General features: G+C 56.0%; 1 protein-coding gene across 1 annotated transcript; it reads left to right on the top strand.

Annotated features, from left to right (window-relative positions):
- Positions 1-8,993: 8,993 nt before the first annotated feature.
- Positions 8,994-10,489, top strand: LOC128980578 (endothelin receptor type B-like). Its single transcript, XM_054399042.1, has 3 exons — positions 8,994-9,202; positions 9,359-9,467; positions 10,340-10,489. Exons 1-3 carry the CDS (start codon positions 8,994-8,996, stop codon positions 10,487-10,489), a joined length of 468 nt encoding a protein of 155 aa, XP_054255017.1.
- The last annotated feature ends 4,169 nt before the right edge of the window (positions 10,490-14,658 follow it).

Genomic DNA, 14,658 nt, shown 5'->3' with positions numbered 1-14,658 from the left:
GGGCAGTCTGCAGCCTTAGCCACTGCCAGAGCCTAGCAGCGTTGGGATCCTCTTCCTGGGCACCTCAGAGCGCAGCTGTGGTAGTGACAAGGGAGTGTTGGGAACACAGCAGAGAGTGACTCCAGCCTTCACCATGTTTGTCCTCAGGTGCCTTCTCATGGTGCTGAGGTACATGGTGCTGTGCGTTTCCTGGGCACTGCGTCCAGCCATATGGCTATGTGTAAGTGAGCACTGCACCCACCAGGGTGCCCTGCAGAGCAGGACGGGGTGATGGGGGGTGGCATGGCAGGGGGGTGGAGGAGAAGTCAGGTGGGGGGCATGGCCAGGAGTGTCTTAGTGTAAGGTGGGAGCCAGGCTGCCTTTACAAATCCCTGCCTCTCTCCTTTCCCATCGGCCTGCAGATGTTCCTCTACAAGCTGTGCTGGCCAAAAGCAAAAAGGGGCCAAGAGCCCCGGAAGGCCACTGCAAAGAGCACCAGCACAAAGAGGCAGGAAGGCAGGAGCTGAACGACCCTTGTGCTGACAGTACCTAAAGCAGTGGATGAGGGCAGAGGGAGAGGGAGAACTCCAGAGGGCAGACAATCAGCAGGCCCCTGGTCCTGAAGGAAGAAGAGTGGGAAGGTGTTCCCCAAGGTGATGTTAACTTTATCTCCCCCTCAAACAGGGCCCACAGGTGCTCAGCCTCTCCTTGTGGAGAAACCCCTGGTAAGGGACACTACAAGGGACCTGTTGTTTCGGAAGCAAATGGAGAAAGAAGACCATCCAGAAAAGGGAGCAAGCACTTCGAAGATGGCAGGCTGGTTGGAAAATGCTCTCTCCCCTCTGCTCCCATGGAAAAAGGCCACAGGTTCTCCAGGCTTCCAGAAGCGAAGAGCTGCCCCACCAAGACCTGCCCCACCAAGACCCTCCCCAGAAGCAGCTGACCAACAGATCCCCAGCCTTATCGTGGCAGACAGCTCCTTGCCGCAGGAGGCTCTGGAGGAGCAGCTGCCTGGGGTGGCCTGGGAAGACCCCGTAGAGCACTTTAGGCGGTCCCAGAGCGTTCAGAGCCAGGGCGCTCAGAGCCAGGGCCTGACACAGATCTTGGTCGTTGAGTGTTCCCTGCCACCAGCAGCGAGGCCCCAGCAGGGAGCTCTGGACAGAACAAAACCACCCACAGCCATGCCCCAGCAGAGACCACTGGGCAGAACGAATCCAGTGCCCCCCAGGCCCCTGAAGAGACCACTGGGCAGAACGAATCCAGTAACCCCAGGCCCCTGAAGAGACCACTGGGCTGATTTAGGCCAGGGCCTGACACAGATCTCGATCACTGAGTGTTCTTGACCCACCAGCACCCAGGCCCTGGCAGAGCTCTGTGGGCAGAAGAAAACCAGCAGCAGCCAGGCCTGGTCTCAGCAGCGATTCAGGGCAGGCATCTCCAGGAGGCTGTGCAAGGGCCTGGCCAGCTTGGGCATGCAAAGACCTGGAACTCCAGGAGAAGACCAGGAGTGTGTCCAGGCATCCATCTGCCCTGGGGCTGCCATCCTGCTGAGTTCTGCTGCTTCAGTGACTCTGGGTGCTGTCTGAGCACAGAGACAGGAGAGAGGCAGAAGATGCGTTGCTGGGGGTCCAGGGAAGTTTGATTAGATGATCTCTAACGTCTTGTCCAGCCTAAACTGTTCTACAATTCTCTGATTCTGTCATTCTCACTCTATGGTTCTGTCATTGTCACTCTATGATGATAATAATAAAAGATGACAATTTTTCTCTAGTACTGGTCTGTGGCTGCTGCATTTCAGGAGAAGAGGGGAGAAGAATATGATAATTGTAGGGGAGCTGAGTGCTGGGGGTGCTGGTGCTGGACACTACTCCTCCTTCTCCCGTCCAAGAAGAATTTCTCTTAGCAGCCAGGGGCTGGGCTCATGCTGGGAAGCACCTGGGGACCCCTTTCATCTGAAATATTACAAAAATGATGATTTTCTCTCTCTCCCTGCTCCCTGGTGCTCTGACTCTTCATCCACCCATCTCATGTCTGTGGGTGAGACAAAGGGCAACAGCTTTGCTACCAGGCTCTAGAGATTCCTGTGAGGCCAGAGCTGGAGTCCTGCCTCCAGCTCTGGCCTCCCCAGTTCAAGAGAGACAGGGAACTAGTGGAGAAGGTCCAGGGGAGGCTGTGAAGGTGCTGAGGGGCCTGGAGCAGCTCTGTGAGGAGGAAAGGCTGAGAGACCACTGTGTCCACAGCATTCCCACTGCCTCCCTCAGCGTTCTCCTTCAGATCCTCATGGCACAAGGCTTGGAGAAGTGCCCTCTGCCCTGGATCAAAACCTGGCTGATGGCCGGGCGCAGAGTGGTGGTGAATGGAACGAAATCCGGCTGCGGCCCAGCCACCAGTGGTGTCCCCCAGGGATCAGCACTGGGGCCTGTCCCTTTGGATAGCTTTAGCAATGATGTGGATGAGGGCTTTGGGTGCCCCCTCAGCAAGCCTGCAGATGCCACCAAGCTGTGTGGCCGTGTCGATCTGCTGCAGGGCAGGGAGGAAGCTTTGCAGCAGCACCTGGACAGCTTAGGCCGATGGGCCAAGGCTAAGTGTTTGAGGTTCAAGAACGCCAAGTGCCAGATCCTGCACCTGGGTCACAACCACCCCACGGCAAGCTACAGACTTGGGGATGTGTGGTTGGAAAGCTGCAACTTGGAGAGGGAGCTGGGGGTGTTGGTGGATAGTCAGCTGAACAGGAGTCAGCAGTGAGCCCAGGTGGCAAGAAGGCCAAGGGCATCCTGGCTTGTCTTAGAAGCATGGTGGCCAGCAGAAGAGGGAGGTGATCACCCTCCTGTACTCAGCAGTGGTGAGGCCACACCTCGAGTACTGTGTTCTCTGGGTGCTGCCAGGCATCACCATGGAAACCAGCTGCCCCATGATGTCACAGTGCAAGACTGCCTGTCCCATGATGTCACCGTGGAAGCTGCCCTCCCAAATGACATCAGAAGGCGGGGCCTCTGCCAGAGGGGCTATAAAAGGGGGTCCAGGCTCAGAGGCTGCCCAGTTGGCAGTGTACTCTGGGCAGTCTGCAGCCTTAGCCACTGCCAGAGCCTAGCAGCGTTGGGATCCTCTTCCTGGGCACCTCAGAGCGCAGCTGTGGTAGTGACAAGGGAGTGTTGGGAGCACAGCAGAGAGTGACTCCAGCCTTCACCATGTTTGTCCTCAGGTGCCTTCTCATGGTGCTGAGGTACATGGTGCTGTGCGTTTCCTGGGCACTGCGTCCAGCCATATGGCTATGTGTAAGTGAGCACTGCACCCACCAGGGTGCCCTGCAGAGCAGGACGGGGTGATGGGGGGTGGCATGGCAGGGGGCTGGAGGAGAAGTCAGGTGGGGGGCATGGCCAGGAGTGTCTTAGTGTAAGGTGGGAGCCAGGCTGCCTTTACAAATCCCTGCCTCTCTCCTTTCCCATCGGCCTGCAGATGTTCCTCTACAAGCTGTGCTGGCCAAAAGCAAAAAGGGGCCAAGAGCCCCGGAAGGCCACTGCAAAGAGCACCAGCACAAAGAGGCAGGACAGGCAGGAGCTGAACGATCCTTGTGCTGACAGTAAGTAAAGCAGTGGATGAGGGCAGAGGGAGAGGGAGAACTCCAGAGGGCAGACAATCAGCAGGCCCCTGGTCCTGAAGGAAGAAGAGTGGGAAGGTGTTCCCCAAGGTGATGTTAACTTTATCTCCCCCTCAAACAGGGCCCACAGGCGCTCAGCCTCCCCCTGTGGAGAAACCCCTGGTAAGGGTCACTAAAAGGGACCTGTTGTTTCTGAAGCAAAGGGAGAGAGATGGCCGTGCAGAAAAGGGAGCAAGCACTTCGAAGATGGCAGACTGGTGGAAAAATGCTCTCTCCCCGGTGCCTCCCCACGTGGAGGAACCCCTGGTAAGGGTCACGAAAAGGGACCTGTTGTTTCGGAAGGAAAAGGAGAAAGAAGACCTTCCAGAAAGGGGACCAAGCACTTGTAAGAGGGCAGGCCAGGGGAAAAATCCTCTCTCCCCTGTGGCACCACGGAAGAAGGCCACAGCTTCTCCAGGCTTCCAGAAGCAAAGAGCTGCCCCACCAAGACCTGCCCCAGAAGCAGCTGACCAACAGATCCCCAGCCTTATTGTTGTAGACAGCTCCTTCCCGCAGGAGGCTCTGGAGGAGCAGCTGCCTGGGGTGGCCTGGGAAGACCCCGTAGAGTACTTTAGGCGGTCCCAGAGCATTCAGAGCCAGGGCGCTCAGAGCCAGGGCCTGACACAGATCTTGGTCGTTGAGCGTTCTCGCCCCACCAGCAGCCAGGCCCCGGAGGAGACCACTGGGCAGAACAAAATCAGCACCACCCAGGCCCCGGCAGAGACCTCTGGGCCAAAGGAAACCAACACCACCCAGGCCCCGGCATAGAGACAGGAGAGAGGCAGAAGATGCGTTGCTGGGGGTCCAGGGAAGTTTGATTAGATGATCTCTAACATCTTGTCCAGCCTACACTGTTCTACAATTCTCTGATTTTTGGTCATTGTCACTCTATGATAACAATAAAAGATGACAATTTTTCTCCAGTACTGTTCTGTGGCTGCTGCACTTCAGGAGAAGAGGGGGGGAGAATATGATAATTGTAGGGGAAGCGAGTGCTGGGGGTGCTGGTGTGGGACACTACCGCTCCTTGCTGAAATAGAATCAGTGACTCCACCACCTCCCTGGGCAGTCCCTTCCAATGGCAAATCAATCTCTCTGTGAAGAACTTCCTCCTAATATCCAGCCTAGAGCTCCCCGGGCACAACTTGAGACTGTGGTCCCTCGTTCTGCTGCTGGTTGCCTGGGAGAAGAGACTGACCCCCACCTGGCTACAACTTCCCTTCAGGTAGTTGTAGACAGCTATGAGGTCACCCCAAGCCTGTCCCTTTGCAGATGACACCAAATTGTGTGGCCCAGTTGACACGCTGGAGAAGAGCAGCCCCAGAGGGGATCTGATCAATATTGAGCAAGTGCTAAAGGGTGGGGGGCAAGAGGATGGGGGCAGACTCTTCTCAGTGGTGCCCAGCGACAGGACAAGGGGCAATGGGCACAAAGTGGAAGCCAGGAGGTTCCATCTGAACATGAGCAGAAACTTCTTTGGTGTGAGGGTGCTGGAGTGCTGGAGCAGGCTGCCCAGAGAGGTTGTGGAGTCTTCTCTGGAAGGTCTTTTCTGGAGAGCTTCCAAACCCAGCTGGCCATTGTGAATCCTGGGCAAGCTGCTGTGGGTGCCCCTGCTTTGGCATGGGGCGTGGAGGGGATGAGGTCCCTTCCACCCCCCACCATTCTGTTTCAGTTCCCTACCCTTGAAACCATCTCAGGAGGAGTGGTTTGGGCTGCCCTTTGTCTGAGGCTTAGCAAAGAAAGAAGATGGCACTGGAGGAGCTGCTGTCATTTCCTATCCCACCTCCACACCACCAAGCTTGAGGAAGGTTTTTTATTGAAGTACAGGATTTGCCTCCAAGCAGCCATAAAAGCCCCCAAACCAAGCAAATCCTTTCTCACAGGGACTTCACCACACGTCACCGATGTTCCACACATCCATGGGGACAACCACCTCCAAAGCCTACTGCATCTCCTCCTCCCTCCGTGCCCTGTAGTCCTTCATGCTCCTCTGCAAAGGAAAGCAAAGGACAGATGTGACCAGTGTTGTGTCTGAGGGACCACCCCAGTGCCACCCCCCTGGGCTGTGCTGTGACCTTGCTGCCCAGGGCCTGGAAAGGCTGAGTGACCTGAGAAGCTCTGGCAGAGCTCCAGGTGCCTTCAGAAGCGACTGCGCTATGGTCAGTCCCCGGGAAAGGACACCAGGGTGTAACACAGGCCAGGCAGAGAACATCTAAATATGTTCTGTCAGGTTTTTCACATCACAAACACCTTCAGCAGGTCTTGGCTCATTCCTCTCCCCTCTGAGACCAAGAGGGCAAAGATTTCTGAGGTCTTCTTTAGGGTCTTACCTCAAAAGTGCTGAGGACATGGTGGCAAACACCCATCAGGTCATTCAGCCCTTTCCGGAAGGGCTCAACAGCAGGAAGGGCTCCTTCAGGGAAGAAAAGGAGTCAGTGAAATGGGAGGTGGCTTCCAGAAGGCTTGGTAGCCTTGTCCCCCACACGTGCTTGTTACCCCCATGCCCTAGGGTAGTCCCTGTGATGGTGAGAAGCTCTGCTAGGGGGTAGGTGGCCCACAGACTTCCTGAGAGCATCGTGAGAGATGAGCTGAATGTGGTGGTGCAGGAAGAGCAGAGACTTGCCCTGCAGTCCATCCCACAGGGAAGGAGTTCCCTTGGCCAGGCAAACACCTTGCCCACCAGGGGTGTGTAGGAAGCAAGCAGCAACCAGACACTTCCTTCCAGGAAGTGACTTCGACAGAGCTGATGCTCAGAGGAACAGTCCCATGACGGAGGGATGGAGCAGCACCCCTCCTCCAGCAGCAGCCAAAGCTGTGGAGCTTGGCAGGACCTGGCTGAAGGGCAGTGGGCTGAGCTGGAGGGGTTGGTGAGCCAGTGAGTGACTGCAAGAGGCTCACAGTTGTCCATGCTTTCTACTGCCAGGGAACAAAGTCCTCTTTGGAGTACAAAGTACAAAGACAGAACGGACTGATGAGGTGTTCAACAGCTTCAAGTCAGCCTGATGCCCAAAGCTGCAAGACAGTGGAGAAAGAGAGGAGGAAACAAAGGCTGGATGGAGCTTTCAGCAACCTGCTGTAGTCAACATGTCCCTGACCATAAGAGAGGGGTTGGAAGCAGATGATCTTTATGGTGCCTTCCAAGCCAAGCCATTCTGTGATTCTATCATCTCACTGCAGCTAGATGTCACCACACTTCAGCTTTGCTCTCCAGTCTCTGTGCTGGGTCAGGGGCAGATGGAGCACCCAGCAGCTCTGGCAGTTCACATCTACTCTACCCCAGCACCCGTTTGATGCCTGCTTCCCAGGTATCTGGGAGAAGGCAAGGCTGTGGGCTCCTCAGGCCACAACCCAATAGCTGGGAAGAAGACCTGTAGCATAATGATAGAATGGTTTGGGTTGGAAGGGACCTTAAAGATCATCTAGACCAACCCTCCTGCCATGGGCAGGGACATCTTCAGCTAGACCAGGTTGCTCAAGGCCCCATCCAACCTGGCTCTGAACACTTCTAGGCTTGGAGTCTTCACAACTTCTCTGGGCACTCCATTCCAGCGCCTAACTACCCTGGTGGCTCAGAACAGCCTCTGCAGCTGAGGAGCAGGACACAGCAGCTGCAAATGATCAGCAGAGAAGAAGGAGAAACCTGCTTTTCTTTCTCCCAGTGAGTCCCACCTCGGGTCTGGATCCTGAAGTTGATCTTGCTTTCAGAGGGGTGTGTGATGCAGTAGCCACAGAACTCCACATCAGGGCTGCAAGAGGGCAGAGAGGAGAAGACAGCAGTGAAAGCCAGGTCAGCTCACAGCAAAGCTCTACAAGGTGAGAAGCTCAGGCCACCCCAGACCTGCTCAGGATGTTCCTCAAACGACTGAGGGTCTTATGGGAGGGCTACACTGAAGGGATACTCCCTCTCTTACCTAACTGACAACCCCCCCAGCTACCTCTGAGCTGAGCTGAGGCTCAGCTGGAGCTTTGTAGGGTAAAGAACAGGGCTGGCATGATCATAGGCACCACCCTGGCACCATCAGTGGCCTAGTGGCAGGCCTGCAAAGGTCAAAGAGGGGATTCTAGGTGCTGGAAACCTCAGTAAACACTAACCTGATGGATTTCTGCTGGATCATTAATTCCCAGAATCCCACAATCACTGGAGAAGACCTTTAAGATCACTGAGTCCAAGCATGAATTAATTAACCCACCACTGACACCCCATGGCAAGCTACAGACTTGGGGATGTGTGGTTGGAAAGCTGCAACTTGGAGAGGGAGCTGGGGGTGTTGGTGGATAGTCAGCTGAACAGGAGTCAGCAGTGTGCCCAGGTGGCCAAGAAGGCCAAGGGCATCCTGGCTTGTCTTAGAAGCATGGTGGCCAGCAGAAGAGGGAGGTGATCACCCTCCTGTACTCAGCACTGGTGAGGCCACACCTCGAGTACTGTGCTCAGTGCCGGACCCTTCACTACAGGGAGGACATTGAGCTGCTGGACCCTCACACCCAACAACTTTCTCCTCCTGCTCTCCTCCGGGAACCTCCTGCCTTCCACTTTGTGCTCTTTGCCCCTCGTCCTGTCACGGGGCAGCACAGAGAAAAGCCCAGCCCCATCTTCTTGACACCCACCCTTCAGATATTTGTAAACATTGGTCAGATCCCCTCTGGGGCTGCTCTTCTCCAGGCTCAACAGCCCCAGGGCTCTCAGCCTTTCTCCTCACAGAGATGCTCCAGGCCACTCAGCATTTTTTGTTAGGTGCTGGACCTCTCACTACGAGGAGGACATTGAGCTGATGGAGCGTGTGCAGAGAAGGGCAAGGAGGGTAGAGCACAGGTCCTGCAAGGATTGTCTTAGGCTAGTCCACGGACCAGCTGGATTTTCAGTTCCTCATGGCCATGGAGCAGCTGGCTCTTCAGTTTCTCATGGTCATTCATCTCTGGCCATGCTGTGCCAGTCACCAGGAGCGAGGGCAAGAAGGGATGTGAAGGACTCTGGTCCATATAGAATCATAGAATTGTCAGGGCTGGCAGGGACCTCGAGGATCATCTACTTCCAACCCCCCCTGCCATGGGCAGGGACACCTTCCACTAGATCAGGTTGCTCAGAGCCACATCCAGCCTGGCCTTAAAACCTTCCGGGGATGAGGCTTCTGCCACCTGGGTCCCTGGGCAACCTGTTCCAATGTCTCACCACCCTCATCCAATCTGAATCTACCCACTTCTCATTTTGCTCCATTCCCTTAGTCCTATCACTCCCCTGCTGCTACCATTTCTGCAGCCTGGATCTCAGAGTCCTCCTCACGGTGCAGGAGTTGGGACCTGCAGCTTGTGCTCTGGGCTCCAAAGAGGCTGTCGCTGGGGGACAGAAAGGAGTTGAAGAGCTGTGGCTGAGTATGGGCAGATGGTGCCTTGCTCCACCTGCTCTCCAGTGCTCAGCCAGATCAAGCTTCCTCTCCTGTCCGCCTTCTCCTTGCAGCGCCGGGAGGTGGCCAAGAAGGTCTTCTGCCTGGTGGTGATCTTCGCGCTCTGCTGGCTGCCTCTCCACCTCAGCCGCATCCTCAAAAAGACCATCTATGACCAGACAGACCCCAACAGATGTGAACTGCTCAGGTAGGGCCACCAGCAGGAGGGCACCGTGCTGGCAGCCTCCGTGGGCACCAGCAGAGGTTCCACTGGGCTCATTGCAGGCAATTGGCAGGCACCTTGGAAATACTCCTTCAGTTCTCCGTGAGATTCCAACACTTCTTCTGTCCCCTCCATTCTCAGTTTCCTGCTGGTGATGGATCACTTTGGGATCAATATGGCCTCCCTCAACTCCTGCATCAACCCTGTGGCTCTCTACTTTGTCAGCCTGAAATTCAAGAACTGCTTCCAGGTAGGGCTGACCCCTTCAGAGCTGCTGGCTACGGAGACCCTTCCCAGACACTGGTCCCAAGGCCACAAGCTCCTTTGAACCAGGCAGGATGCATCCAGAGGAACCCTCCTTGCACTGGACTTGTGTGCTTAGGAGATGACAGGGAAGGTGGAGGGTGCATTGGGGATGCTTGAACCTTCAAACCCAAGTTATGCAGACAGAATTTTCAGGAGCAATGGGAGCACATGGCATGGGATGGGATGGGATGGGATGGGATGGGATGGGATGGGATGGGATGGGATGGGATGGGATGGGATGGGATGGGATGGGATGGGATGGGATGGGATGGGATGGGGATGGGGTGGGATAGCTGAGATGGAATGAGATGAACTGGATGGGATGGAGATGGGATGAGACAGATGGGGTGGAATAGATTGGATGAGATGAGACAAAATGAGATAGATGGGATGGGATGGGATGGGATGGGATGGGATGGGATGGGATGGGATGGGATGGGATGGGATGGGATGGGATGGGATGGGATGGGATGGGATAGATAGGATAAAATATGATGGAAAGAATATACCTCTCAGCTGCTGTGGCAGATAGAAGAGTTGAGCCCAGCTAAGCATTCCCTGTATTTTCTATCCCCCAAGGACAAGACAACACAAAAGGTGCCCCAGATTTTGGTACCTTCATTTCCAGTTCTCACCAGCCTTATGCTGGTGGGAAACCCGCTCCCAGCAGGTCCACAGGACCCAAGGCTCAGGAGCACAGGCTGCAGTTCCCAGCTTGGCACTGCATGATGCCAACATCCCCAAGGGCCTGCTTCCTTCTCTCACCCCACAGCTCACCCTGGTGTCCTCTCTCTCTACCCTCTTGTCTCCTCCCAGTCCTGCCTGTGCTGCTGGTGCCAGAGGCCAGCCCTGAGCATCACACCCACAGACGACAAGGGCTCTGTTGGGAAGTGGAAAGCCAACGGGCAGGAGCTTGGGCTGGACAGGAGCAGCTCCCCCTTGAGCAACAAGTACAGCTCCTCCTAAAGCTGTGCCACCAGCAGGGACAAGAGGAGAAGACATCATGCCAGGGTGGCAGGACTCCTCCATTGCTCTCACCCGGCCCTCTTCTGGCTCTGCCTGAATTGCTTTTGCCTTTGCGTCATGACCCACCTGGAAGGAGCTGCAGCACTTTGTGGTCTCCTATAGAGCCAGCTCTGACTACAGCCTCTGATCCCTTCTCTGCTCCCTGTCACCTCCAGAAGAGGGGGAAGTGGACTCAGATCCATGGAGGATTCTTCGTTTCCTTGCAGGAAAAGCAGTGACTCATGGTCATTTGTCTTGGGTGGAAACATGGGGTGGGGAGATATGTGTGGAAAGGGAAAGAAGGTTGAGATGTGGTCACTTTGAGGTGGGTGAGGGATGAGGAGGAGAGGGAGAGGACCATGAGTGACAGTTCTCAGCTAAAGAGACAAAGAAAAGCTTTGATACCATCCCTTATCATCTCTCTCTCTTGCTGGGATGGTTTGTGTCTGGGCAGAGAGCCAGGGTAAGACCCAGGCCCATGTATGCCTGGTAGAACATCGATAGCATGAAATCTCCTCTTCGTGGTAAGGAGAGGTGGGCAGCACCTTGGCTTCATAGAATCCCAGACTGGTGTGGGTTGCAAGCACCTTTAAAGGTCATCTAGTCCAGCCAGGGACATGTGCAACTAGAGCAGGTTGCTCAGAGTCCCAAACCACCTGACCTGCAATGGTTCCAGGGATAGGGCATCTCCCACCTCTTTGGGCAACCTGGGCCAAGCTGTCCCCACCCTCAGTGTTAGACATTTCCTCCATCAAGGGGAAGAAATTGTTCCTCATGTTCATATAACCTAGCAGTGACTTGAGAAAACAGCTTCCTTTTCCCCAGGGAAGGTTTAGGCTGGATATGAAGAACGATTTCTTCGTCTTGAGGGTTGTCAAGGCCTGGCCCAGGCTGTCCAGAGCAGTGGTGGAGTCCCCATCCCTGGAGGGGTTTCAGAGCTGTGGAGATGTGGTGCTGAGGGCCATGCTTTGGTGGGGACCTGGCAGTGCTGGGATAATGATTGTGCTGGATGATCTTGAAGGTCCTTTCCAACCAGGACCTTGATTCCATGACCAGGCAAAGGAGCCTTGCTCTGAAGTGCCTGACTCCTGCAGACCCCATTCCACCAGCAACCTGTCCGACAGCCCAAGTCTGTCAGTTTGGGTTGGAAAGAGCCATTTTCTGGAGAACACCTGGAGGGAGAGCTGATGGAAAGCAGCTCTGTGGAGAAGAACCTGGGAGTGCAGCTGGACGACGAGTTCCCCATCAGCCAGCAATGTGCCCTCATGGCCAAGAGCCCAATGGTCTCCAGGGGAGCATGAGGAAGAGTGTGGCCAGCAGGGCGAGGGAGGTTCTCCTCCCCCTCTACTCTGCCCCAGTGAGCCTAAACCTGGAGTATCGGATGCAGTCTGGGCTCCCCAGTTCAGGAGAGACAGGGAACTGCTGGGTAGAGGCTATACAGCTGCTGAGTGGCCTGGAGCATCTCTGTGAGGAGAAAGGCTGAGAGCCCTGGGGCTGTTAAGCCTGGAGAAGAGCAGCCCCAGAGGGGATCTGACCAATGTTTACAAATATCTGAAGGGTGGGTGTCAAGAAGATGGGGCTGGGCTTTTCTCTGTGCTGCCCCGTGACAGGACAAGGGGCAAAGAGCACAAAGTGGAAGGCAGGGGGTACCTGGAGGAGAACAGGAGGAGAAAGTTGTTGGGTGTGAGGGTCCAGCAGCTCAATGTCCTCCTTCTAGTGAAGGGTCCGGCACTGAACACAGTACTCGAGGTGTGGCCTCACCACTGCTGAGTACAGGAGGGTGATCACCTCCCTCTTCTGCTGGCCACCATGCTTCTAAGACAAGCCAGGATGCCCTTGGCCTTCTTGGCCACCTGGGCACACTGCTGACTCCAGTTAAAGAACTGCTTCCAGGTAGGGCTGACCCCTTCAGAGCTGCTGGCTACGGAGACCCTTCCCAGACACTGGTCCCAAGGCCACAAGCTCCTTTGAACCAGGCAGGATGCATCCAGAGGAACCCTCCTTGCACTGGACTTGTGTGCTTAGGAGATGACAGGGAAGGTGGAGGGTGCATTGGGGATGCTTGAACCTTCAAACCCAAGTTATGCAGACAGAATTTTCAGGAGTAATGTGAGCAGATGGGATGGGATGGGATGGGACGGGACGGGAGGGGAAATGATGGTGTGGGATGGGATGAGGTGGGATGGGAGGGGACGAGGTGGGATGGGATGGGGATGGGTTGGGATGGGCCGGGATAGGATGGGATGGGATGGGAAGGGATATGATGGGAAGGGATGGGGGGTTGGAATGGGATGGGATGGGATGGGATGGGATGGGATGGGATGGGATGGGATGGGATGGGATGGGACGGGACAGGATGGGATGAGATGGGAAGGGATGGGAGGGGTGGGATGGGATGAGATGGGATGGGCTGACCTGGGATGGGATGGGAAGGGATGGGCTGGGATGGGATGGGAGGGGTGGGATGGAATGGAATGGGATGGGCTGAGATGGGATGGGACGGGACAGGATGGGATGGGATGGGAAGGGGTGGGATGGGACTGGACGGGATGGGATGGGAAGGGATGAAATGGGAAGGGATGGGAGGTGAGGGGTGGGATTGGATGGTACGGGATGGGATGGGTTCGGATGGGATGGGATGGGATGGGATGGGATGGGATGGGATGGGATGGGACTGGACGGGATGCGATGGGAAGGGATGAAATGGGAAGGGATGGGAGGTGAGGGGTGGGATTGGATGGTACGGGATGGGATGGGTTGGGATGGGATGGGATGGGATGGGATGGGATGGGATGGGATGGGATGGGATGGGATGGGATGGGATGGGATGGGACGGGACAGGATGGGATGAGATGGGAAGGGATAGGATGGGAAGGGATGGGAGGGGTGGGATGGGATGAGATGGGATGGGCTGACCTGGGATGGGATGGGAAGGGATGGGCTGGGATGGGATGGGAGGGTGGGATGGATGGAATGGGATGGGTGGATGATGGAGGGATGGGATGGGATGGGATGGGATGGGATGGGATGGGATGGGATGGGATGGGATGGGAAGGGATGAGGATGGGAAGGGATGGGGAGGTGGATGGGATGGGATGGGATGGGATGGGATGGGATGGGATGGGGTGGGATGGGATGGGATGGGTTGGGATGGGATGGGACAGGATGGGATGGGATGGGAAGGGATGGGATGGGACTGGACGGGATGCGATGGGAAGGGATGAGATGGGAGGGGATGGGAGGTGAGGGGTGGGATTGTATGGTACGAGATGGGATGGGATGGGATGGGATGGGATGGGATGGGATGGGATGGGATGGGATGGGATGGGATGGGATGGGATGGAATGTAGGACGTGGCACTTGGCCTTCTTGAAGTTCATACACTTAGCCTTGGCCCAACAGCCTAACTGTGACGTCACGGGGCAGGCAGTTTTGCACCGTGACATCATGGGGCAGGAAGTTCCCATGCTGATGCCTGGCAGCACCCAGGACAATGTCATTTGGCAGTTCTCCTACTATTATTTTATTCTTCTCCCCTCTTCTCACAGAATAACAGAATCATAGCATGACAGAACCATAGAACCCCCTCCTTCTCCTCCTCTTCTTCCTCCCCTCTGAGGCACCTCTAGAGTGCCCAGGCCTGCCGAACGTGGGCGCTATCAGTTGCCACCACTGATTTCCAGAGACACACCCCAGTGCCTCCTGGGCCCCTCTCATCTCTCTGTCCTGGCAAGGGCACAGCCTAGGTGGTGCCAGGCATCACCATGGAAACCAGCTGCCCCATGATGTCACAGTGCAAGACTGCCTGCCCCATGATGTCACCGTGGAAGCTGCCCTCCCAAATGACATCAGAAGGCGGGGCCTCTGCCAGAGGGGCTATAAAAGGGGGTCCAGGCTCAGAGGCTGCCCAGTTGGCAGTGTACTCTGGGCAGTCTGCAGCCTTAGCCACTGCCAGAGCCTAGCAGCGTTGGGATCCTCTTCCTGGGCACCTCAGAGCGCAGCTGTGGTAGTGACAAGGGAGTGTTGGGAGCACAGCAGAGAGTGACTCCAGCCTTCACCATGTTTGTCCTCAGGTGCCTTCTCATGGTGCTGAGGTACATGGTGCTGTGCGTTTCCTGGGCACTGCGTCC

The sequence above is a fragment of the Indicator indicator genome, unplaced genomic scaffold (assembly GCF_027791375.1).
Source record: "Indicator indicator isolate 239-I01 unplaced genomic scaffold, UM_Iind_1.1 iindUn_scaffold_315, whole genome shotgun sequence".
NCBI lineage: Eukaryota > Metazoa > Chordata > Aves > Piciformes > Indicatoridae > Indicator > Indicator indicator.
This window is presented reverse-complemented; position numbering and strand designations above follow the sequence as displayed.

Coding starts and splice junctions, on each gene's coding strand:
- LOC128980578 (XM_054399042.1), top strand. CDS start 8,994: ATGGTGCCTTGCTCCACCTGCTCTCCAGTGCTCAGCCAGATCAAGCTT. Junction 9,203..9,358: donor AACAGATGTGAACTGCTCAG/GTAGGGCCACCA, acceptor CTCCATTCTCAG/TTTCCTGCTGGTGATGGATC. Junction 9,468..10,339: donor AATTCAAGAACTGCTTCCAG/GTAGGGCTGACC, acceptor GTCTCCTCCCAG/TCCTGCCTGTGCTGCTGGTG.